The sequence below is a fragment of the Chanodichthys erythropterus genome, chromosome 4 (genome assembly GCF_024489055.1).
Source record: "Chanodichthys erythropterus isolate Z2021 chromosome 4, ASM2448905v1, whole genome shotgun sequence".
Taxonomy (NCBI): domain Eukaryota; kingdom Metazoa; phylum Chordata; class Actinopteri; order Cypriniformes; family Xenocyprididae; genus Chanodichthys; species Chanodichthys erythropterus.
The window spans coordinates 36,879,877-36,906,706 of NC_090224.1; the positions used below are offsets into that span (position 1 = coordinate 36,879,877).

At 36.9% G+C, this 26,830-nt stretch overlaps 1 protein-coding gene across 2 annotated transcripts; it reads right to left on the bottom strand.

Moving 5' to 3' along the window:
- Positions 1–508: 508 nt before the first annotated feature.
- On the bottom strand, positions 509–19,186 carry ccm2 (CCM2 scaffold protein). 2 transcript variants are annotated; one of them, XM_067383498.1, is made up of 10 exons: positions 18,882–19,186; positions 13,213–13,389; positions 11,490–11,573; positions 10,719–10,902; positions 10,440–10,570; positions 7,403–7,538; positions 7,140–7,197; positions 6,915–7,056; positions 6,648–6,786; positions 509–1,745 (listed from the first exon to the last, which is right to left on the bottom strand). In XM_067383498.1, the coding sequence occupies exons 1-10, from the start codon at positions 18,909–18,911 to the stop codon at positions 1,459–1,461; spliced, it is 1,368 nt and encodes a 455-aa protein (XP_067239599.1). In that variant the 5' UTR covers positions 18,912–19,186; the 3' UTR covers positions 509–1,458. The 2 variants fall into 2 exon arrangements, with proteins under 2 accessions (XP_067239599.1, XP_067239600.1); XM_067383499.1 differs by lacking the exon at positions 18,882–19,186 and adding an exon at positions 14,043–14,268.
- Between the last annotated feature and the right edge of the window lie 7,644 nt (positions 19,187–26,830).

Genomic DNA, 26,830 nt, shown 5'->3' on the forward strand with positions numbered 1-26,830 from the left:
AAGTGAACTAATCCTTTAATACTATATTAGGCAATTATTTCACAACCTTAATGATATAAACCTCGCAAAAACAGGTCTGGACCTCAGCTGGCTATGGCCATGAATATAACTCACACTGAGCAAATGATTCATTTAGCAGAAGGCTAATGATGGGCACTCTGGATTTCTACTGCAGGTGGAGTGCCCCCTGCTGGCAACAATGTTACACAGCCACCAGCAGTCGAAACTGTTGATTTAGTGGAAATTTCCTACTCCATATTAAAAACCAAATAGGATTTTTTTTTTTAAAAAGTACTTTTTGAAGCAAAGTGAAGCCATTTAAAGCAACAGTTCACAATAACAAATCAGTGATTTGAAGTTTAAAATCAGTGAAACCACCTTTCTGAATTTTTTAAAACATGAAAAGAAGCCTAATTGTGAATTCACAGTATGTTGGTTAAAAAAAAAAAAAGCCCTAGAAAAAACGTAAAATGTTATGCAAAGCATAGGGCTCAGATGAGACGTAAAGCAATAACTGAGGATGTAAGTGCTGCACTTTTTAATAAATTCATACTTCAGTCAAGTTCTGTACAGATTACAGAATATTACTTACATCCCTGTTGGATGATACAATCAGTGATTCTGCAAGGCACAATGTTAGATTACCGAAAACTGAGGAGGATACAACGAATGACGAGACACGAATGCAATGCAGTGTACTGAATATTGCAATCAGCCAGAAAACTGACTTTGTCTAACAACCAAATTTTCAGAGGTTTTCAATCAAAACCAAAAATATATAGTGCTACATTTCCTACCTGAAGAAACCCACATGATAATAACTGGGTTATTATAACCAATCCTGGCTGAAACAAAATATAAAGAAGTGAAAAATATATGTTAGAGGAAAGACAAGTGTAACACAAACATCGACCAGATAATATAAAGGTGTAAAAAGGTCAAGTTTTGATGAGCACACTTCAGTGCAGGAGGAAATATACTGCACTTCACTTCCATCAGGTTACGACACGCATAAGGCAATCCAGAACACGGTTTAGGAAGGCCACTAGGCAATGCTCCACACTCCAGGTAGATTCAACCCCTTCACACTGATCGGGAGTCGCCTTACTATTAAAGGACACACTAGCAAACCGCTCTCAGATCAGTGTGAACGAGCAACATCCACCAGCAACAAGGTTTCTCATTAGTGGTAGCAGATACTGCCAATAAACATCCCAGAGGAACGAAACTGCTGTCCACAGCAATAAACGATCTTTCTATCACAGGTCTTGAAAATCACAATCGTGTTAAAGTTGTGTTAATATGGCACAACATATAAAAATAAGACTGATCGCCAGGAAGTGGTATCCATACAGTATCCAGCATTGTCAGATTTGATGGACAGCAATACGGACCGAGGGCCCGCGTGATTATCTCAAGTGGTGATTGGCTAAAGCACACTGACCGAGTGCCGTGACATCAAGACGACACGCCGTCCTGGTCCATACTGCTTCCTAACGCTTCAATGTCATTGCTTATGTCTGAAATCATACGGTCCCACTCGTCGCCCTCAGAGGTTGCCGTTCCCTCGTCCGAACCGCCTGCGGCGCCGTTTCCGTTGGTGGTGGAGTCTGACGCGGAGCTCGTCGTGCGCTTGTAACGACCGAAGCTGTCCGTTATGATGCCGCGGCCGTCCTTCACGCCGATGGTCTCCAAAAAGTTCTCAAAGTGCTGGCTGTCCTTCTCCGGAATGAAAGGCCGCAGTCCTGGAGTGGACAAAACAGGATTTGACAAATGAAGAGATTCAACAACACTGGTGTGGTGCGCAAGAACAAATGTGAGGCTGGATGAGTGCATTTAAACATTCTGTAAGTTTCAGAACTGTACAAGCAGCGGTTTGTTTTTTGGGAAGTAAATACCTGACTATGACAGTCAGACTTTAATTTGTGATGCAAATTATCAGCACGGATCATCTGAACCTGAACGAGGCTGTTATTGAAGCATGAAGTAGGGGCAACAAAACTGAACATGACCGCAAACTCACAAACTATTGGTTGTTACTCATTTTATATATACAGGTGCTGGTCATATAATTAAAATATCATCAAAAAGTTGATTTATTTCACTAATTCCATTCAAAAAGTGAAACTTGTATGTTATATTCATTCATTACACACAGACTGATATATTTCAAATGTTTATTTCTTTTAATCTTGATTATAACTGACAACTAAGGAAAATCCCACATTCAGTATCTCAGAAAATTAGAGATTACTTAAGACCAATACAAAGAAAGGATTTTTAGAAATCTTGGCCAACTGAAAAGTATGAACATGAAAAGTATGAGCATGTACAGCACTCAGTACTTAGTTGGGGCTCCTTTTGCCTGAATTCCTGCAGCAATGCGGCGTGGCATGGAGTCGATCAGTCTGTGGCACTGCTCAGGTGTTATGAGAGCCCAGGTTGCTCTGATAGTGGCCTTCAGCTCTTCTGCATTGTTGGGTCTGGCATAATCGCATCTTCCTCTTCACAATACCCCATAGATTTTCTATGGGGTTAAGGTCAGGCGAGTTTGCTGGTCAATTAAGAACAGGGATACCATGGTCCTTAAACCAGGTACTGGTAGCTTTGGCACTGTGTGCAGGTGCCAAGTCCTGTTGGAAAATGAAATCTGCATCTCCATAAAGTTGGTCAGCAGCAGGAAGCATGAAGTGCTCTAAAACTTCCTGGTATACGGCTGCATTGACCTTGGACCTCAGAAAACACAGTGGACCAACACCAGCAGATGACATGGCTTCCCAAACCATCACTGACTTGGAAACTTTACACTGGACCTCAAGCAATGTGGATTGTGTGCCTCTCCTCTCTTCCTCCAGACTCTGGGACCCTGATTTCCAAAGGAAATGCAAAATTTACTTTCATCAGAGAACATAACTTTGGACCACTCAGCAGCAGTCCAGTCCTTTTTGTCTTTAGCCCAGGCTAAAGCTGTCTGTTGTTCAAGAGTGGCTTGACACAAGGAATGCGACAGCTGAAACCCATGTCTTGCATACATCTGTGCGTAGTGGTTCTTGAAGCTCTGACTCTAGCTGCAGTCCACTCTTTGTGAATCTCCCCCACATTTTTGAATGGGTTTTGTTTCACAATCCTCTCCAGGGTGCAGTTATCCCTATTGCTTGTATACTTTTTTCTACCACATCTTTTCCTTCCCTTCGCCTCTCTATTAATGTGCTTGGACACAGAGCTCTGAACAGCCAGCTTCTTTTGCAATGACCTTTTGTGTCTTGCCCTCCTTGTGCAAGGTGTCAATGGTCGCCTTTTGGACAACTGTAAAGTCAACAGTCTTCCCCATGATTGTGTAGCCTACAGAACTAGACTGAGAGACCATTTAAAGGCCTTTGCAGGTGTTTTGAGTTCATTAGCTGATTAGAGTGTGGCACCAGGTGTCTTCAATATTTCACAATACTCTAATTTTCTGTGATACTGAATTTGGGATTTTCCTTAGTTGTCAGTTATAATAATCAAAATGAAAAGAAATGAACATTTGAAATATATCAGTCTGTGTGTAATGAATGAATATAATATACAAGTTTCACTTTTTGAATGAAATTAGTGAAATAAATCAACTTTTTGATTATATTCTAATTACATGAGCAGCACCTGTAAATCTAACACACATTTAAGTCTTAAAGATACAGTAGCAAAAAAATATTTGTGAGGGTGGAAAATCGAAATTGTGACAGTCACAAATTTAGTTATTTAAAAAAAATGACATTTAAATATATTGTAATAAGTGAATCTTGGAGAAAAAAAAAATGAATAATATGAAATGACATTTTGATTTCATTTTAAATAGCAAAAAGCTAGTCATCAATACAGTTATGTGGAAGCGTTTTTAACTAGTGTTAGTTTTAGGATTATGTATATACTAATATAGTATTTATTCAGTTTGATTATTGTATTACTTTGAATTAGCTTCTAATTTCAGTTATTTTAATTTGGAAATTTAAGTAATTTTTTGCTCTTTGTCATTTAAAAAAAAAAAAAAATTATATATATATTTAGCAGTCATTTATTTGTATTTTTCAACTTAGCTTTCAATTTTAAACGAACTAATTGCCAAAGCAACACTTGTACACTTATCATTAACAGCGGGTCCTTGTTTTAATTACAGTATGTTGGGCAGGAAATCCAAACATTCGCCTTTCATCCACCGACCTCAAATATGGCTTATCACTTTACATGGCCGCTCGCTCTAACGTTAACCTAGATAAATGTGCGCTATTATTAGGCACATATCCAAGTGTTTGTGTAGAGTGTGGAAGCTTAAGTATAGCGCGTTTACTGCATGACATTGAGGCGCCGGCGTGATCACCGGCCTTTGTTCCTGATAACAGTGGAAAACAACTTAAAATACTAATTTTAAGTATTTTATTTTTGATCATTCAGATAAGTCATACATCATTTGAAACTGTAACGGGTCTACTTTTATATGTGTAAACTCACAATAACAAGAAAACATTGTGCCTTTGTAAAATAAAGAAAACAAACAGGACGCGCTTTCTGCTGTCTCGGTCTCCCTGAACTGGAGCGTGTCACATAAAATAACCGAAACTCAGGGTATACTTGCCTCTCGAACATGAGAAATATATCTATAGAAAGCTTGAACCAATTCCAATTGTGAAGAAATATTCTCTGATTATGTAATCCATATGAAAGGTGCATTTCTCTCTATAGGCACGTTCACTATACTGTGGAGATGGCGAGTCAGCATCATCAACTTCATCTTTGCAGCAGATACTGACTCAGAAAACACTAGTTTATTAAAATAAATACTTAAAATGTCTCCTTGCCATTTTTTCCTGACACGCTAATCATCACTTTTGTGGCAAGTCTTATGCGTGTGCTGGAGCGCAGAATAGCCTATATTACGCCTGTATCTATTAAACTCTCATTATGGTTTAGTATTATCCTCAGTATATATTTAATTAAATTAATATTAACCTGCGATTAGTCGACTAATGGCTCAAATGAGCGACTAAAAGTTGACAAGAAAAATCTTTAGTTGGGGACAGCCCTAGTTATTTTAGGATTATGTATATACTACTATAGATTTAAGGGTGCTAAAGAGGATCTTTTCGTCGACTGAGAAACCAAAGACTGTTAGTTAGTTTTTGAAATGAGCGCATGCCTAAGAACAACCCCCCTCCTTCACAGCTCATTTCGAGGGAACGCCTCCCAAAACTCGTGCACGAGTATTGGAACACGAGTGTTTACCACCGGCATTCGCTGTGTCGTGTTCGTGGATTCATTATGTCGGACTCACCGCAGGTAACTCATAATCTGCAGTTGTTACTCCTGTCTCCTGACAAAAACATTGCATGCGGCGCCTGTGGAGTGTGGAAAGTTACTGGAGTGCGCAGCCGCGCTCGTCTCTCACAAGGAACGTCACGGCAGTGACTGACAAGCCAGAGGGCCAATCGTTTACGCGATGATCGTGTAAACGATTGGCTGATGTTTTTAAGGCCCTACCTCGTGCACAGATGATGTATATTAATATTATTCCTTTCAGTGCACCTAATAAATAGTCTTTTATCAGTTAGTAAAGACAGTTTCAAGAAATATTGCAAAAATGTATAAAACAAAACATCCTCTTTAGCACCTTTAATTCAGTTTGATTATAGGATTTATTAATGTATTATTTTGAAGTAGCTTTTAATTTCATATTTTCAGTTATTTTAATTTGAATGTGTTAGTAATTTTTATGTGCTTTTCTAATTTTTGTTTTTAGATATTTCTATTAAGCATTCATTTATATGTATTTTTCAACTTTAATTAAACACTTAAAATTGTAATTAAAGCAACACTTAAAATTTTAATTTAAGTTTTCATTTAACATTCATATTTTATTTCAGATTTCATTTCAATTAAGGAAAAAGATTTTTAATTGCTTTGCATATAAAGTCAGTCAAACATCATGTACTCCACTGAAAACAAATAAAAGACACTAAGGCCCTGTTTCCACCTGGTATCAAGATGCATTTGGGTCAATCGGATCAACGAGGTCTAAAAGGTTTTGAGCCACTTTCGACCACTTCCAGAGGTAGTTGAAAACACATTCAACTGGACTGCTTTCATAGTGGAAACATTCATGTGGTCAAATGTGTATAGACCGCCTATTCTCCTCCTACTGACCTAACGCATAAGGTAAGCACGTGCTAGCCACACGGGATCTAAACTTTGTCGTCTGAAAACCCAAGTTTGGTTTGAAGATGAAAAACGCATTAAGCACAGTGTTCTCTCACCATTCCTGATTTCTAACACACACAGTGTTCAGATGGTCTTGTGGCGGTCAGAGCAGAAACAAAAGCTGATGCTCTCTGTGTGTTTCCATCATCTCCGGGCGCATTCATATGTAATTTGTGAGGGCTTATTATTTTTATCCATTAGATCAAAACATCTATAAAAAACCTTACATTTACCCTCCCATAGACCCTCCCCTTGAAGAAATCAGGATAGAAGTTGTTGAAAGTGGACAAAAGAGATGGATTAAAACACCAGGTGTAAACAGGAATGTGTCTCCCTCATCTACTTGATCCGATCGACCAAAATGCATCTTAATACCATGTGGAAACAGGGCCTAAAAGACACCCCAGCATGTAACTAACCAAGGAGGAGGAACTTCCTGCTGTCTCCATAAAGCTGACGCAGGTTGATACAGAACTCATGGATGGAGGCTCCGTTTCTGTACTCATGTAACAGCGTGGCAAACTGCTGGATCTCCTGAGACGACAGCTTCGTCCTCAACTATTACGGAGGATGACAGGGAAACATAATCAATTGAAATTAATGACGGGGACATTTAATATGCGAAAACTAATTAGAGACTCAGAAGAAAGAGAAACTAACACTCGGGTGTATTTTTACACACTCACTGTGGTCATGTAGTCTTGCAGCAGTTCAGCAGCTGTTGTGCTCAGTTCACTCTCACTGGCTGTTTTGGTTTGTGGTGAGGCCGGAGTGGAGGAGGGGGAGGGGCTAGAGGAGTGTCCCGCCTCTATAGAACTCTGGAACGAACTGAGATTGGACAAAAACATGACTGCGCAAGTCAACAGAAAACGTACCACATTACTGCAGAGAACAGCTGAAGCAATACTCACAATGTGCTTGCCTCCGTCTCAAACACTTCTTTGACGTCTACTTTGCTCGAGGAGTCCTCTTTTATTGGACAAAACATAGGAAAGTATAAATATAGAAATATTTCATTCTGCTACAAGGTCAATATTTAACAGACTAAGCTTCGGGAAGCATAAATACGGCCCAGATGAAATAATAGTGATGTGAAACTGACTATGGTCTGTGGTTTTGGGCAAGAACAAATTTACTGGGAAATCCCAAAATTATGAAGCTGTTGCTCACTCACCACTGTAGATCGAGAGGTGCCTGGTGGGTGTCGTGGCTCCATCAAAGATGGCCCTGTCCAGGAAGTCAATGGTAGACTCCGTGTAGACGATCTGGAAGACTTGACTGAGTAGAAGACAGAGCTCCTCTGCTGCAGCCTGCAAAACCAACAAACACATGATCATCAGAACACGGTTTTTATTTAACATATTGCTAACAACCAATTTTTGCAATAAACGACCTCAAAAGTTACTGTTTAACCAAGGGATGTCAAACGTATGGCCCAAGACAATGTCCAATCTGGCCCGGGCGATGATTTGAACGGTAATAGAAAATGATGCACTGGTCGACTGGCCATAAATCAGAATGGTTTTAACTTTTATTTTGGCTGATCTCTATTCCGGAGTTGCACACAAACTGCAAAATTTGTGCTGGAATATTATGAAGTCTGTAAACAGGACGTTAAGAGGCCAGAGACGGGACACGCTGAGGATGGCCACAAAGAGGAGACCACAGACGCTACAGCAGAGCAAAACTGTACCGGGCACAGAAATCTCATTGTTCGCGAAAAATAGGAAGAAAAATTTAAATAATGAAATGGAGGTAGGGGTTTATTTTAATGCATCTCTGAAAGGGAACTGTCTTCAGAATAGTTTCTGTGGCATGTTCTTGTCCTCTTCACTCTGTATAAAGAAGTGTTTATGCTTTGTGTACAGCAGGAAACAAGGAAACGTTATATTGCTGCTGTTCCATAAGCGCCACCTACTGTCAGAGAGTCAATTTGCATTTTCATTCAGTCCATCTGATTTTTTTGTTTTGTGCAGGTGTCTTCTAACATAATTATGCTAAATAATAAATGCTTAAACAAAAGTCAGACCATTCTGTTTTTGCTTTAAATAATTCAATTTAATTTAAATAAAAAGTAACTGCTCATGCTACACATCTTTGTTTGCATCATGATTAAAATGCAGTGGTTGCCTTTAATTTTAAACGGCTGGCTACAGATATTTTGTGTTTAAGGCCAGTTTGGCCTGTTATAGAGCAAATAAACAACAAAGAAGCGTGCTTTAAAAAAAAAAAGAAATTCGGCAACTGGTATCGGAATCAGCCATTTTGCTTGTAAAAAAAAAAATCATAATCAGGGCATTCCTTCTAAAAAATATTTACATTTAATTAAAATGTAATAAAATCTTTTCACTTTAAAAAGGCAGTTTTCACAGAGCAGTGTTTTTCTAGTTTTATTCATCTTAATTTGGCTAATTGTCAGTGTACTAAGGTTTAAAAAAGGTTTACTTTTTTCCCATCCATCCCTCAACCTAAAATGAGTTTGACACCCCTGGTTTAACCAAAAACTAATTCTGTATAGTTTATCAAAGCAAGTTGAGCCAGATGTTAAAGGCATAGTACATCCACAAATAAAAATTCTGTCATCATTTACTAACCCTCAAGTAGAAAAGAAGATATTTTGAAGAAACAGCTGATGGGCCCCACTGACTTCCATAGTTGTTTTTTTATACTATCAAAGTCAATGGCTGCCATCAACTGTTTGGTTCCCAACATTCTTCAAAATATCTTCTTTTGTGTTCAGCAGAAGAAAGTAACTCATACATGTTTGGAATAAGGGTGAGTAAATGATGACAGAATTTTAATTTTTGGGTGAAATATCCCTTTAAGCACTTAGTTCTCACAGACAAAATAAGGTCCTTTTAAAGTGCACATATTACCATCATTTAAAAGTTCATAATTTTATTTTTGTGGTCTGCTAGAATGCATTTACATGCAGTGTTAATTTTGACAGCAAATTTTGATTTAGTTTTTTGACCGTTCAAGTGCAAAGACACAAAATAACAAAATTCAGTACTTTTCAGTACTTTTCAGCACACTTATCATTGAGGTACCATTGTAGTTTTTGTTTAAAAGTTTTATTAGATTTGATTTTTAGTTTTTCTGTTTTCATTGTAATTTTGGTTAAAAGTTTTAGTAATTTTTTTGTTTATGTATTTTAGTATTTGCTTTTAAATGTCTATATGTTTTTATTTATGTTTATTTTAATACCTCAGGTTAAGCTAAATCTTAGACTTTACATTTTTTTATTATATTTATTTTTTATATTTTAGTTAAAGTTTACTTCAAGTAATGAAGATTTCTTTGGTTTTAGGTTTTGTTAAGCCTTATACTTGTAAAACATATTGATTGTGTCAAATAATGTTCTTAGTCTTTCCTTCCTGTGACAGAAGACACAGTAGTTTACTATGAATTGAATACAAATTAAACTACAGTTTATTGTGTAAACAAAATAACAATGACCAGGAAAAAATCATTATAAACCATCCCAAAATACACCATGACTCTTATTCTGAAATGTCTGCAGTCTGCACTGTAGCAGGCGGTTCATGAGGGAGATAAAATATGCATTCTTACAACCGTCTAAAACATGCTACCATATAAACATCGTCATAATTTATCAACATTAGCTTATAAGCAATAGCATGGCATAAATGTGCGCTATTCATTAATTGCGAAGCAGTCTGATGTGCTGCTGCACGTGCCTGTAGAGCGCGCAACAGCGCCGCGTTTCCCGTGGTTAGATCAGCACATTACAATTCAAATATGCGCATCTTCCACAAAGGACAGCAGTCCTGACTGGATATCTTCCCAAATCGTCCCTCTCTTTCATTTTCGTCTCGTTTTTATTCGTTGACGAAAATTAGAGTAGATTTTAGTCATAGTTTTAGTAATTCAAAACGCATTTTTATTTAGTCATCGTCTCGTTTTCATCCGTGAAAAAATGAAATTATGACGAAAATTATTCGTCAACGAAATTAACACTGTTTACATGATTTAAAGTTTAAAAACATTTTTTTCACACTGTACACTGTTTTAGTTCTGGTCTCTTTAAAACCGCCTTTCCGAAAAGCCCAGTCTGCTCTCATTGGTCATCTGGCCCAGTCTGTTGTGATTGGTCTACTGCTTAGAGTGTGTGTTGCAAATGTAATGCCGCCTCAAGGTGAGGCAAAGCAGCCGGTATAACAGGTGCCCTTTAAATGACTAAAACTAACCTTGTTGTCAACAGCCAGGACGAGCAGACAGCACACCTCCACGAGCACCGCCCCACTCTCTGACAGAGAGCTCAGAGTGGGAGATTTGGACATCTCTGTACTATGACACGGGGAACCACCAGGCTCCTGAGCTGCAAACACAAATCATACAACTCGATGATAAGGAAAAACCAGGCTCATTTTTCACACGTTATCCTTAGCAGCTCAACAACAGTCATAATTTCTGTGTTGTTTTTAGTTTTTGTGTAATGCTCGATGGCTGACCACATGACCGTGTACCTGTTTTTAGCACCACAAGGTGGAGTGAGTCGTCTCTGATGTATGACACAGCCGCAATGTCGTGGATGGGTACACGAAGAATGATGTCCTCTCCATCACGCCACACGAGCTTCACATTGTATGCTGACAGACTGACAACAGCATCCTGTTCTGATGTCAGCTGCCCTGCCAGCTGATGGGACTTCTGCAAAAGATATGAAGCAATATGGGAATTCATCAACCCACCTGAACCGATGAATTTCTCTGATTTAGATATCCGCACCCGATCGTTTCATTACAATTATTCAAATTCTCAGTGTTATGGTAACATGTGACACTGAAGTAGGCTGCTTTTGAATGAACATTTATACACACAAGAAATTATATGCATTCAGTCCAAGCAAAGGCTGGATATAGGCTTTATTAGTTAATCATATACAGAGCTTCACAGCCTGTTACATATCATACAGGTCCTACACAACACTTGATTCGCACTAGTTAGATATTTAAGTAAAATGCTGCCCTTTATTGGTTTTCCCTGAAGAGATATATACGCAGTATACTATGTTGTTGTTTAAAATGAAAGTAAAAGCATGACGCACGTTCCTAACTGTGAAATGAGAGGTCTTTATTAAAATCAACACATTAATGATTTATCGCTCATCCACCCAGCCACAATTCATTGAAATGTTATTTTTTATTACTTGGCCCACCCGACCCACGGATTATCCGATGAGGATATAACCACAATCCAAACATCACTATGATCTACATATTAAAAAATAAGCTTACCCTGGCATTGTCAATAAGCTGCAGAACTTCTGTGCGACTGGAGGGATTCAGATATCCAGGAACTGAGGTCAGCTGTCCCAGATACTACAACAGAAATGACAACAATAATCATATAGAGCCTTTCTGGAACACAAGATCACTTTACAAAGCATGGTATACAGAAAAACAATATGAAGAACAATTATTTATAAAAATAATGACAAAGAAAACTAGAAGGTACACCAAGACTGCACTGAGGTTCAGAGTCTAAATAACACCCATGGAAGCTAAAAAGGAAACACATGAGTTGGTATTTATTTGGGTGTTGGTGGCATAACAGTGGAAACCATGGCGTCTCGTTATCTACCCAACTGGAAGCATAAACTTCAAACGGAAGCGGGCCGAGAACCGAACCCTGAGTGACGCCACATATTGACTAGGTACAGATTTCAAAAAAAATGTTGCAGTATGTGATCCAGAGTTGTGATATGAATTACTTAAAGGGGTCCTTGATTATGATTTCACTTTTTTAACTTTAGTTAGTGTGTAATGTTGCTGTTTGAGCATAAACATCTGCAAAGTTACGATGCTCAAAGTTCAATGCAAAGGGAGATATTTTCTTTTAAGAGGAAGATATCGCTTTTCAAATGGCTGGTTGTGACTACAACAAGCTTCTTCCTGGGTTAGTGACATCACTAACCCTAAAATTTACATAAACCCCGCCCCCGAGAACACACAACAAAGGGGGCGGGGCCATGTTGGGCTGCTTTAAAGAAGAGGAAGAGTTGTTGTAGTAGAGTGTTGTTGACATGCCGTCACTTTACGCCGGACTGCTTCACAAACGAGGGTCGAGATTAACAGATTAACATGACGCACATGCTAGTGGATGAGTTGAATCAACTCCACAGCAACTACATCAATTTATCCACTAACCATTCAGAAACGTCTAAAAGTTGTAACTTCTTCCTGAGTCTCTCCATCAGTGTCGACTCCAGTTTGAACAATGTAAGGCTGAACACCGTTACTGACAATCCTCATTTTGGCTGCGTGAGATTCTCCAGCTTTGTTGTTGTTGAGCTGATAAAGCTCCGCCCTCTTCTAAAAAGGGGGCCGGGAGCAGCAGCTCATTTGCATTTAAAGGGACACACACAAAAACGGCGTGTCTTTGCTCACCCCCAAATAGGGGCAAATTTGACAAGCTCTAATAAATGATCTGTGGGGGATTTTGAGCTGAAACTTCACAGACACATTCTGGAGACACCGGAGACTTATATTGCATCTAGTAAAAGGGGCATTATAGGTCCACTTTAAAGGTGGGTAAGTAGTATGTTGTGTCAAACACTGTCAAATGCAGAGCTTGAATTCAAGAGAAGAATATTAAGGGTTGAGTTAATTTTCATGCACTTGATTTTTGATTAGATGCATCACCTTTGACATCAGCAACAAAAGATATGGGAAGTGTATTCTCCCTCCTGTTAAGATATTAAACACCTTTTCAATTTGATATGTTAACTAGGGATAATAAAAAAAAAAAAAAAAAAAAAAAATCAACCCTGATCGGGATGTCCCTAATGTTACCTATTCATGACTATTTGTTAAGCAGCATCTATTTGCATTTTTCCCCCTAGCTGTCTGCAATCTTATCAGTTTCAGGAGTTTTCCCTAACTTTTACTTGAAGCTTTTCCCCCCAAACAAAATAATAAGCACATAACACAAAAAGGTCAATTAGAAGGCGAGTAATACCTTAACTTCCTTCTCAATGTAGTCATTGAGCAGAATGTCTGGGTCGATCCGGTGGTCCGGGAGAGAGAGGGAGAAGGTGTGGAGGGCCCTGCGCTCAGTGGACTTCTCCAGAGCCTTCTTATCTCTCCCCTTCTCTCCTTTCAGAAACACTCGCTTGAACGGAGACACAATACCTGGCTGCAGAAAGACAAAGAGGAAATCACATCACGACCAGAGGAAGTCAAAAACACAAGAGCTTTTTTCAGTGTGACCATTATTTTGTGAGTTTGGTCAGTGGCTTGCTATGCCAAAATGATTTTGGCTAACTTCACATTTATATACTGGATTTCCACTGACAACATCTTTGAATCTGGATTGATGGGGCAACTGTTAGTAAAACCATCCCAGGCCTGCCAATACATCAGGCAAGTGTCAGTTACGCCGACTCAAGTTTCTTATACATTAAAACAGTATGATCAGTGAAGTATATGCATTAACCCGCTGTCCTTCCTATTCAAATGCACTATTGACTTAAAAACAATAACATAACCAACTCGTCTCGGCACTACACTGGGCTTGAGGGCTTTTATGAAACCATACACCTTTGCAAAGCATACTGAGATCAACATTCATGGAAAAAGACTGCCATTTAATCTGTGGTAAACCCAACCACTAATATCAGCCTGCCATCCAACAGAAAAGTCTCTAAGCTCTTGGAAATAGTTAAGGCTGAAAACAGAAAGAGGACCGAATGTTTAAGCAACCACTGTTTTTCAAAGTCTGAGGATTTGTAATGATAAACTGCACATTAAAATTATGTTTCAGAAAAACAAGATTTCTGCGAGCCCTACCTCCGTCTCCATGACCGGCCACTGCGACGACACAATGGAAGCGGGCGACGTACGACAGCTGTCTTCTGCAACAGGCGACTACTGTTGCACGCTGCTCTTGAAACAGGTCGCATGTGGCTTGTGACAAATGAGATCGGGGCCAACTCCCTCAAAGCAGCAAGAGAAACCACACCCCGCGACATACACGCGTCCCCACACACAAAACACTCACGTTCTGCTTTATGCTATAGTTCATGCAATCAGGAAGAACAGAAACCGCCATTTCCTGTGATGAAACACTCAAAACAAAGTTTAAGAAAGGTACGTGAAACGGTCGTTCCTGCTGATCTCCAATTATGGCATAAATGGATACCAAAAATGGAATTTAAATAACTGCTTTGAGGAAAGATGGACTTCAGGTGTGTGTAAATATTACACACTAGCAGGTGCAAAATACTAGGCTGGATAGGAAATAATTAAAATAATGAGGAACTGCCAAAAATAATTACGCCATTCAGAGTCTAATAATAATACCACAGTCTAAATCTCTGTTAACCCCTTAGCATTCCTGTAAAATTTGCCTAAAACACCTAAAAAAGGGATACCCAAAGTAAAGTGGATGCTGTTCTTGAAGCATTTGGAGTGTATGCATGGTTTTGGGCTCTTTTGAAAGGTGTGTGTACCGCGGGGGGGAAAGTGAAACACTAACAGGTTAAGCCAAATCCCACATTATAATGAATTTCATAAAATTATAGCTTAATATATGGCTCTTGACAATAAATAAAGATTATTTTAATGTCTTGTTTACAAATACATAATACTGTCCTATAAGCATTTTAATATATGCAAGGCAAATACAGTATTTAAAAGGAGCCCTGCTGCATTTAAAAGGAGTGTTTGATTATGATTTCACTGTTTTTAAATTTTAGTTAGTGTGTAATGTTGCTGTTTGATCATAAACAACATCTGCAAAGTTACGACGCTCAAAGTTCAGTGCAAAGGGAGATATTTTCTTCTACAGAAATCACTTTTTAAATGGCTAGTAGGGACTACAACAAGCTTCTTCCCAGGTTAGTGACATCACAAACCCCCAAATTTACATAAGCTCCGCCCCCAAGAACACACAACAAAGGGGGCGGGGCCATGTTGGGCTTTTTTTTTTTTTAGAAGAGGAAGAGTTGTTGTAGTAAAGTGTTGTTGTCATGCCATCATTTTACGCCGGACTGCTTCACAAACGAGGGTCAATTCAACACAAAAGATGAACATGACGGCACATGCTAGTGGATGAGTTGAATCAACTCCACAGCAACTACATCAATTTATCCACTAACCATTCAGAAACGTCTAAAAGTTGTAACTTCTTCCTGAGTCTCTCCATCAGTGTCGACTCCGGTTTGAACAATGTAAGGCTGAACACCGTTACTGACAATCCTCATTTTGGCTGCGTGAGATTCTCCAGCTTTGTTGTTGTTGAGCTGTTAAAGCTCCGCCCTCTTCTGGAAAGGGGCCGGGAGCAGCAGCTCATTTGCATTTAAAGGGACACACACAAAAACGGTGTGTTTTTGCTCATACCCAAATAGGGGCAAATTTGACAAGCGATAATAAATGATCTGTGGGGGATTTTGAGCTCAAACTTCACAGACTTGTATTACATTTTGTATAATGGGCATTATAGGTCCCCTTTAATATCCAATAGCCCTTATATAAATTTAAAAAATTCCAGCCTAGAATATGAAAACTAATTTATAACTCTAGATGTTATATATAGATGTTACAAGCCTAATTCTCTCACTTACTAAATTATTGAACAGCCAAGGAAGGAGACACTACAGGAACATCAACATTTCATGAGTCTGTGTCCCGATGAAATTTCAGAAAACAAGGAGCACAGGTGATGCTCACCTGGATTAAAAACACATACACTGCCGTTCATATTTTGGGTTAGAAAGATGACTAAATTGATCCAAAGTGACAGTTAAAGAATAAGACATTTATAATGTTACAAACATTTTCTATTTATACAAAAGAATCCTGAAAAAAATTATTTACATCATTGTTTCCACAAAAATATTCGATACGGTCAACATAATAAGAAATGTTTGAGGAGGATCATGTGACAAGTGAAGGCTACTGAAGCCATACCAGGAATAATTATATTTTGAAATATATTAAAATAGAAAACAGTTATTTTATATTTTATGCAGTATTGTTGATCACATAAACGCAGCCTTGGGGAGCATTTTGAATCGTAGTTTTATACAAACATGATAGTTTTGTCTATTTTACGGTTTTACAAAAACGGTTTGCATCAGAACTTGTGTCTTTGCCAGTGTTTACATTAAAAAATAATACTTATTGTAAAAATGCTCATGTCTGTGCTTTACAAACCAACATTTCAATTACACTATTGAACTATTAAATACTCTAACTGTGGATTTGCAGTAAGTTTTCAAAGGGTTATTATTAATGAAAACAAACTGACCTAATACACACATCCATAGTTTTATTTTGAACTGACTTTGACAGTAAATAACTCAATGGCTCCAGCTTGTGGTCACTTCGGGGAATTCATCCTCTCAGCTAAATCAGACAACCAACATTCTACAACACAACAGTTGATAAGATCAGGGACTAAAATCCCAACCTCTGAAAGTCACACAACTTGCTACAAAATGGACTGTAGTGATTTGCTTTATTCAGTGTTGTGTGGCCTCTCTGACTGAGGGAAAGAAACCGTCCGCTGCAGTGGTGATTAAGAGGCAGACACAGGGGGCGTCACATCCTGTTGGAATCTTTAGAGAGCCCAGCCCTCCATTCTCCCCTGCGCATGAGGAGGAAAGTCTGAGCTCGGCATGGAATAACCCCGACACTACAATACAACGCTGACATGACAGGAAAAGCCACATCATAAGAACCCTGTCTGTGATCCTGCCAGTCCTCACATCAGATAACACTGTTATCCCCTAGAGCCAGAGAGATTTTTTTAGCTCCAATAACCTGTGCTTTTACTTTATAAACGGTTCCTCATTTTTAACAATTAATTCCCACAAATTTGTAAAAACTGTACCTTTAATTTTGTGATTTGTTCTGAAACTGAAAAACAGATTTGTAGAGACATTCCCTCACTTTAGAAAAATCTGCTCACTAAGCAAGGCTAATTATTATGGGATGAATAATTTATTAAAACAAATGTTAACAATAATAAAAATATTATATACTTAATATAAAGAAAATTTTGTTCACGATTAATCACATACAAAATAAAAGTTTGAGTTTGCCTAATATGTGTGCGAGTACTGTGTGTAATTAATATGTATATATAAATTCACAAATTAATGTATATATTTAAGAGAACTACGTACAAAATATTTTATTTATATTTAATATAAATTATATAAAATATAAATAAATACATATACTTGTAAATATTTCTCAAATATATGCATGAACGTGTTTGTATTTATTTTGTATACGATTAATTGTTTGACAGCCCTAATTTATTCATTCATTCATTCATTCATTCATTCATTTATTCATTCATTCATTCATTCATTCATTCATTCATTTTATATATATATATATATATATATATATATATATATATATATATATATATATATATATATATATATATAAAATTCAAAATTGCTTTATAGGCATGACTGTATACACTCTAAAAAAAATGCTGGGTTAATTAACCCAACTATTGTTTGAAAATGACTATATGGCTGACTTAAAATGAATCTAAAATGAAATTAAAATGTTCATTTATTAAACATTAATAAATGTTAATTTTCAAGTTATTTTGGGTTCATTTTAAGTAAGCAATACTGTCATTTTTAAACAATAGTTGAGTTAAGTAAAACTACCTAGCAGGTTGGGCAAACATTTAACCCAACTGCTGGGTTAAAACAACCCAATCGCTGGGTTTGTCCATTTTCAACCCAACTTGGGTTGTTTTTAACCCAGCATTTTTTAGAGTGCATGTATGCATGTATATTATATATATATATATATATATATATATATATAAATATAAATATAATATAGTATATATAATAAAACAATAATAATAAAAAAATCAACATAGAATAAAATATTATCAAATAATTAAAGCACTATCAAATATTATAACATAACTTAAACTTTAACAGTGTAACAAATTAGAACATGACTGAAATTATATATATATATATATATATATATATATATATATATATATATATATATATATATAGATATATAGACACACACAATTTTTTTTTTTAATATTAGATATACAATATTAGCCTTCAGATCTATGTTTTTTTCCCCCATAAAGATCCTAAGAATATTTTTTGTTGAACTTGGGTCTTGTTTTGGTGGCATATCTATGCTTTGTTTATTTTATATATCATTACAATGCAAATTAGTCATATTTCATGATCATATGTGTTAAAGAAATCAAGAGGAGCATGCTGCAAATCTATGGGTGCAGTTTATGAGTTTATGCTACAGATTACAAATATTTTTTATAAACCTAGTAGATTAGAAAATTTAAGGTAATAACATCTCAGATGTTTTTGTACGTGTCCATAGCGGGCTCTGAATCTGAGAGCCATGAAGAAACTCAGAATGACAGAGTTTAGTGACAATCACAGTAAACTCGCATGCTGAGATTCTCAGTGTTTATCTTAACGCAAACCACCAGCAACTTCCCAGCGAACTGCTGGAGACTCCTCTAAACATCCCAAGAGGAATAAATAAGATGCGAGTGTTTTTAAGAGGCTGGAGGGCGTTAAAGCAGCTGTTTAGGCCAACACTTTCAGCTTAGCGGATCATGCAAGTGTAAACTCTCACAACATTACAGTGTTAACTTACCTTTTTCACTTTCTTTACATCATCCTCCATCTCTATGTGCAAATGCTCTTCATTTTAACTGTATTAGATGCAGTGATGTCCACGAGTTCAGTGCCATCTGCCTCATACACGTCAACGCTTTACCGACCTAAACTAAACAAACCAGCGATCCAAATCACGTGTTCGGGGATCGGAAATAAACGACTAACCTTCTTTACCGTGGTAAAAATAGGGATTTATTCAGAAGGGGACATAGACCTACCAAATAGGATAAAATAAAACAAAAACAGCAGCAAACTTTTCAATCCTGCCGCCATTTTGGGCGTAGGACGTCTACCCACAGTGCTTTGCGAGACAAACACAAAACCTCATCAGCACATTAAACTATAAACTACAACTACAGTCTTATTCATAAATCCTAAAAAATAATTGTTTAGCATATTTTATGACATTTTAGGCGGAGTATTGTCTTTAACTGCTAACTCAAAGGGTTAGTTCACCCAAAAATGAAAATAATGTCATTATTACTCACACTCATGTCGTTCCACACCTGTAAGACCTTCATTAATCTTCAGAACACAAATTAAGATATTTTTGATGAAATCCGATGGCTCAGTGAGGCCTGCATTGACAGCGATGACATTTCCTCTCTCAAGATCCATTAATGTACTAAAAATATATTTAAATCAGTTCATGTGAGTACAGTGGTTCAATATTAATATTATAAAGCGACGAGAATATTTTTGGTGCGCCAAAAAAACAAAATAACGACTTATATAGTGATGGCCGAATTCAAAACACTGCTTCATTAAAGGAACACTCTGCTTTTTTTTAAAAAATAGGCTCATTTTCCAACTCCTCTAGAGTTAAACAGTTGAGTTTTACCGTTTTCGAATCCATTCAGCCAATCTCAAGTTTTAAATAGGAAAAATATTGAAACTCTTTGATCATTTTTGAGCGAAATGCTAACGGTCTTCAGATTCAATGAACTATGCTAAGCTATGCTAAAAGTGGTACCGCCAGACCCGGAGATCGGCTGAATGGATTCAAAAACGGTAAAACTCAACTGTTTAACTCTAGAGGAGTTGGAAAATGAGCCTATATATATATATTTTTTTTTTTAAAAAAAGTGGAGTGTTCCTTTAAGCTTCAGAGCGTTATGAATCAGTGTGTCGAATCATGATTCAGATCGCGTGTCAAACTGCTGAAATCACATGACTTTGGCGCTCCGAACAGATGATTCGACACACTGATTCATTTATGCTCCGAAGCTTCCTGAAGCAGTGTTTTGAAATCGTCCATCACTAAATAAGTCGTTATTTTGTTTTTTTGGTGCACCAAAAATATTCCCGTCGCTTTATAATATTAATATTGAATCACTGTACAATATTGAACTGATTTAAATATGTTTTTAGTACATTAATGGCTCTTGAGAGAGGAAATGTCATTGCTCCTTACAGAGGCCTCACTGAGTCATCAGATTTCAACAAAAATATCTTAATTTGTGTTCTGAAGATTAACGAAGGTCTTACGGGTGTAGAACGACATGAGGGTGAGTAATTAATGACATTATTTTCATTTTTGGGTGAACTAACTCTGTACCAAAGTCAGTAGCTCTGGGGTCAGAGGGGGCCCACTAGGGGGCCTCAGCAAACTTCTAAAAGAGCCACAACATGACTTAAATAATATAATTTAAAAACAATATAACTTAATTACAATGCCACAACAACTAAAATGTTTATTTCAAACATATAAAGTGACGTTTTTATTGATAGATGTACGCAAAATTAACCACAGCAAATTATTTTAATCTATCTACTTTAACCACCTCCAAAATAACATAGTTACTGTTGTTATTATTGTTAAATCACATCCTCCAGTCCTGAATATGTGGCTACAAGCTTAGATATATGTTCCGGATACATTACAGGGCTTTATAACTCTTCACCGTAATTCAATTGATGATAAAAATGAATTATAATAATGTAATATCTTTATTAAACAACAATTTGTTACTCTGGGAAATCTATTTCTATCATATCAGTATACATTCACATACACATCTGAACATATACATTAGTATATAACCACTTTTATCTGTCATTGGGCAAATTGTGCATAAACGTAAAGCATACAATTTTGTATATATGTACTCTCACTTTCAAATACTATACTTATTTTTCCAGTCTTCAGTGATGAACAGTCTCATATATAGATCTACAGTAAGGCTCAACATATTATTTTTTTTTTTCTCAATATGATATTCCCTTTTTCACCTAAAAACCAAGGTTTACAAAAACAACCATAGCACCATATGTTGTCAGTATTAGTAATATTTTCCCCAAAAATAAGGTCTTACTAGACATCAGGTTTGTTCTCAAATAATGGCAATCAAACAAAACAATTTACTTTCATTTGTATTTGACAACATCAAATAAATCTTTTTTTTCCCAACATAAGTAATGAGTACAGTCAGTTAAGAAAAAAAGAAACATTACAGATAGTAGCAAATAATTTGCTTAATAATTTTGTGCCTTCTTTCTTTAATACCCCATGTGAGAAATACAATGACGATCTAACACAATCTGTTTCACAGGTGATTTACCCATCTCCAACAGCATGGATAACAACTCTAAATATCAGCAGCAATTCATCTGACAACCATAATCAATCATAAGGTTATTTTCCAACAAAATATACAGCCAGCTCTACAATAACAGAAGAAATACACATAGGTTTAGGACATAGAGATGACAGGAATATACAGCACGGCAATCACCTTCTATATGTTTAGCGATCCCTTTTTATCAGAAGTACTTTTAGGCCTGTGGATGAATGTCAAAATGATGCATTTTCATCTTTTTTTTCTCTTACGAGAAATCCTAGTGCAGATTTTAAACACCTAAACATTTGTTTTAAAACAAATATACACAAAAATGAACAGAAATTTGGGGAAGAAGTAAAAAAAATTAAGATATTTGCTGCACCATGCTTCTTTGTGCAGGTTGAAACATAATAAATGGCACCATATTTCAAAGAGAGATGTTTGGCTGTAAACTGTGTTGAGGTGCTTGTTCTTCCAGAGAGGAAAGTGTCCGTGAGCTTAAAGAGGCAGGTCTATCGGACGGTGGCCTTGCTTAGTGAGCCACGACAGGGGTCCTGCAGTCCACATTCGTGGTAGCACCTTAAGAATATGTTGATAAGCACCAGGTCAAGAAACAAAAATGCACCGTTTTGTGGTCGTTTTGTCATCAGAACATTTGGCTCTATTTCAATACTGATCATTGCAGAACCACTGTGGATTTGATGAGCATGTCGATGCTCTGGAGCGATGGGCGGGACGTTGCATTGAAGAAAGCATGCAAGTGTGTTGGAGGGGTCACCATAGGATGCATTTTGTGGGCATGCTAAAAATCCAAAGGATGTAGAAGCAGTCTGAAGATGGTTCACCACTAGAGGCCGTTAAAAATGTGTCCAATGCCATCTCAGATTTAAGTTAAAATATTCGATCCAGTGAGCACCATATTTACGTACCCCACTTTTTTCTATTCTTATTGGTCTACACACATTTTTTTTATTTTTTTTCTTCTTTTTTTTTTTGCAGGCATAAATCCATTTGGCTAGACATTTTTGTTCACAAGACAAACGACAGAGAGAAAAGATTAACTTGTTGGCACTACAGCTCATTCGTTTTGCAAGACAGAGGAAGGCATAGACAGAAGTACATTAACAATCATTAAAGAAATTGCTAACTTCATCATAACTGTCATTTAGTACCCAAACAAACCAATTAAATCTCTTTCCTTTTTCGCATCTGCTCATAAAGCCTTGTGAATGTTTGAATGGAACCGGTCTTCTTCTTCAGGAACAGTGTAAAACCCAACATTCAAGTAGATGTTAAGTATTGCCTTTCAGACATAATACGCAGATTTATATTCACTTCCTGCGTGGGTATGGGACAAAATTGACTGGCTTGTTACAGTACTGAGTGAAATATGAATGGAGATAGAGACACTGGCATTGTTGTTTGCTGCACTGGCTGCCATGGCTATACAGAAGCACCCAAAAAGACAAGGCACCACAAAGAATTAGATATTAGAGACTGGTCCCGCTCACCCACCCCACCCTCGACGAAGTGGTGGCATGACTTTAACATCGACTAATCTGTTGTGTAACTTCTTTGACTAGTAAGGCGGTAATCTAAGACAAACCAATTCAGAATTATGTGTGTGCTGTACGGGGTTGGATTTGTTTCAAATCTATCCCTACGTCTGCTCAAACGTGGCAATGTTGGTCACTACACATCATGCTAATGCGCAAGTAGAATAATAGAAGAAAAGATCACAGTGTAGTTGAAAATATCACCTGGTCTGTCTTACCTCAAGTGCGTTAGTAGAAACCGATTCTGTAATTGGACAATGAACGTATGACTAAATACCACACTCTAAAAATGCTGGGTTATTTATTTTTTAAATATTTTTATTTTTAATATTTTTACTTTCAATACAAATGATGAACCCCCTAAAATATCTAATATTAAATGTAGCCTAATGTTGGGTAGTCTGTGCCAAACCGGTTCAAACTGGATATTGTCAACGGCCATTTTTTGTTCTGAGAGAAAACTTACCGAGGGGAACATCCTGAATGAAATTAAGGTTTGTATTAAATTGTATTCCCATGATTATTACTGTATACATAGGAAAACGTCTGTAGTCTCACATTTTTACCTTTGTTTACATGTTCTACAATACACCGGATCTACACTCAAAGCGAACCGCGCGCCGGCGCCACCATTTTACCTCCGTCAAACGAATGCGTGACTACGGTTAAAGCACGACGCGATCGCTGTGATATAAAATTAATTTGTCGCCCTGTAATATAGTGAAAACAATAGGAGCGCTATTGATCTAGTGCACTGCAGCTGCGGTCGCGCTATGCGTTTATAACAGACGAGATGGCACAAGGTATAGCTGTTTTTGATGTAACTTTTCAAATATGAATATATAAGATTGTCATTTAATGAACTGGAACAGCCTGATAGCAGTTTTCTTTCCACAGATTACCACTGGCTGCTGCTCCTGCCGTCCTAAACCCTTTATTAAATGTTTTTTGAGTGTTTTATGATTGTAAAAGACTGATTTGACTTTGAATAAAAAATATTGTATGTAAACTGCTTCTGTCTTTTATATATATATATATATATATATATATATAAATAATAGATTTTAGAGTGCATTTTTATTATTTAAATAAAATATCTTGTTGACTAACCCAGTACTGTTAAAAACGACCCAGCAAATGGGTTAATGTTATAAAAAAAAAAAAAAAAAACAACATGCTGGGTCAAATATTACCCAGCACTGGGTTGCCAAATAACCCAAAAATGGTTGTTTTTAACCCAGCATTTTTTAGAGTGCAGGCAGCCGAGTCACGCAACCGTAAAAACAAGTTAAAGTAGTCGTACACATCATAACATAACAGGGTTGGTGCATATCCCAGCAAACAACAGTGCATCAATGTGCCAAGCACCTACAGGATTGGAATATCGGTGACTGTTACAGGCACTGTAAGGGAATAGGGAACAGGAAACGGAAACATTTCGTAGTTTCAACTGAAAACCTGATATTGCAGAGGATTACGGAATTTTGATGTTTCGGAATTGCATGAAATCGCCTGCCCATCCCTGATTCCCTTTGGCCAGGTTATAAATCCAAGTTGTTAAGCAAGTTTTTGCATCCGAGTATCCCAGATAACACTCGCATGAGATGGGTGGCGGGGTCTGAGCAGCAACCAAGGATGGAGCTGAAGAGGTAAGACCTACAAACCAAAGTCACACACACACACATACACACGAATGCACACTCTCACTGATAGCTATTGTCTATCCTCATGTTCTTTTCCATCCCTGGCAGAAAAAACCCTCCACCTTGTCCACTACAACCGATCTGAAGTCTGCTTGGAAAATTTCAGCAGCCACAAATGAGGTTTGTAGCAGCCCATGCGGTGAAACTTGGCATCCTATGTTAGTGTCTGCACTTATCTTGCCTGGATGCTAAACAAAGTGTTGGGACAACAAAAATGACCTCAGCCCTCATAGAGCAATTCATTCATTCGAATGAATCGAATCGATGAAATCTGGGGGAAAATTACCTCAGGATTGGAGGTAAACAAGTGGCTTTTTCTAGAGGTAACCCTCAGGTTTGTTCTAAGTGCACCGTATATAGGATACTGAAATAAATGGGACGTTTAATTCAATTATCTTGCACTTTAGAAACCCTCATTCATTGGTTGGCACCTGGCACCCCAGTCAATGCTCAATATGTGCATCCTCGGCATGCATTTGATGGTGGCGTATAAACTTAATTCAGGCAAAAGCAACCTTTTTCTCCAATCATTTCAAAGTACATCTTCAAAAATATTGCACACTTCAAATAAAGGATTTCTATATAAATAAAAAATGAGTATAGTACATTTTGAATGCGAATGGTATACCATTTACACGTGTAAGTGTGTCAAGGTTCTTGACGTTTTGAGAAACCATTAGCTTTTTTCTGAGGAAAAGGTTTAAGGAGAGACAAATGCAATTTTGTACAGGGAATGATGGAGGAGTACTAAAGGTTAGAGTTAAGCACCACACACTGCAAACATTTCTGTTCATTATTACACTGTAAAAATGGTAACCTGCAATTGTTACCTTAAGGATAAGTTTTTACATGAGCTAATCCTCAAAAATAATTTCATTGAGGTTAGTTATATTAATATTTTTTCTTTGCATAAAACCAATTTACAGGTACAGTACATGTTCAATCACACAAAGCACATTTTTAGTTAAGTTATATGACAAAACTTTTAACAAAGTCGTATTGACTTTATATCTGTGCGTTTATTTATGGAAAGACTTTTATAAGGGAATATGTCTATATTTCTATCTTTCAACAAGTGCACTCTCATGTACAATAGATGGGTTTAAAAAAATATAAAGTGGGCCATATGTAAAAAAAAAATAAAATAAAATGCACTACCGTTCAAAAGTTTGGGGTCTGTAAGATTAACTCATGCTCATGAAGGCTGCATTTATTTGATATTTGATACAAAAATACTTTAAAACGGTAATATTGTGAGATATTCTTGAAATTGAAAATATCTGTTTGAATATATTATAAAATGTAATTTATTCCTGGGATCAAAGCTGATCATTAGTCCAGTCCTCAGTGTCACATGAACCTTCAGAAATCATTCTAATAAGATGATCTGGTGCTTAAGAAACATTTATCATTATTATCAATGTTGAAAACAGTCACTATTTTTGTGTAAACCATGATTAATCTTTTTTAACAATTTAAACCTCTTCACATCTTACTGGCCCCAAACTTTTAAACGATAGTGTATATAAATACATAGAAATATGTCCCATTTACTCAATCTAGCTTTCATAAAGTGTACTTGCACGTAATATAGATGGGTTAAAAATAACAGTGGGCCATATGTAAAAAAATATCATATTATCATAACTTCCTCAGATTTGTACAGTATATCACATCACTAGTGAGTTTCAGTAGGAAAAGACATGTTAAGATAAATATTAAGGCCCTTGATGATCAAAATAGCAGTGGCAGTGTTATATGGTTGGCCAACACCAAAATTTTTACATGACATCATTGTATTTTACTCGAGATTAAAGCAATTTGACAACAATTTCAAGTCTCTTCCCCCTTAATCACAAGAGAAAAGGAATAGGGCATTGTGTGCTTTTTCTGACAATCAAATGTGCTTTTTAGTGTCTAGCTGATATTAACTTGTTTGCCATCTTTAAGATCAGTTGTCATCACAACTGTTTGGAAAAAACGTAGGCACAAAATGGCAAAAGCAAAATCAGAATGAGGATGCTAAAGACTATGTTCCTCCATCATTCCCATCATGCACATGTCAGAGGTGACAGGGCCACAAACACCATCAAACAAACACATTAG

Coding starts and splice junctions, on each gene's coding strand:
- ccm2 (XM_067383498.1), bottom strand. CDS start 18,911: ATGGAGGATGATGTAAAGAAAGTGAAAAAG. Junction 6,787..6,914: donor TGCAAGACTACATGACCACA/GTGAGTGTGTAA, acceptor CCTCCGTAATAG/TTGAGGACGAAGCTGTCGTC. Junction 1,746..6,647: donor CAGGAAGTTCCTCCTCCTTG/GTTAGTTACATG, acceptor TGTCCACTCCAG/GACTGCGGCCTTTCATTCCG.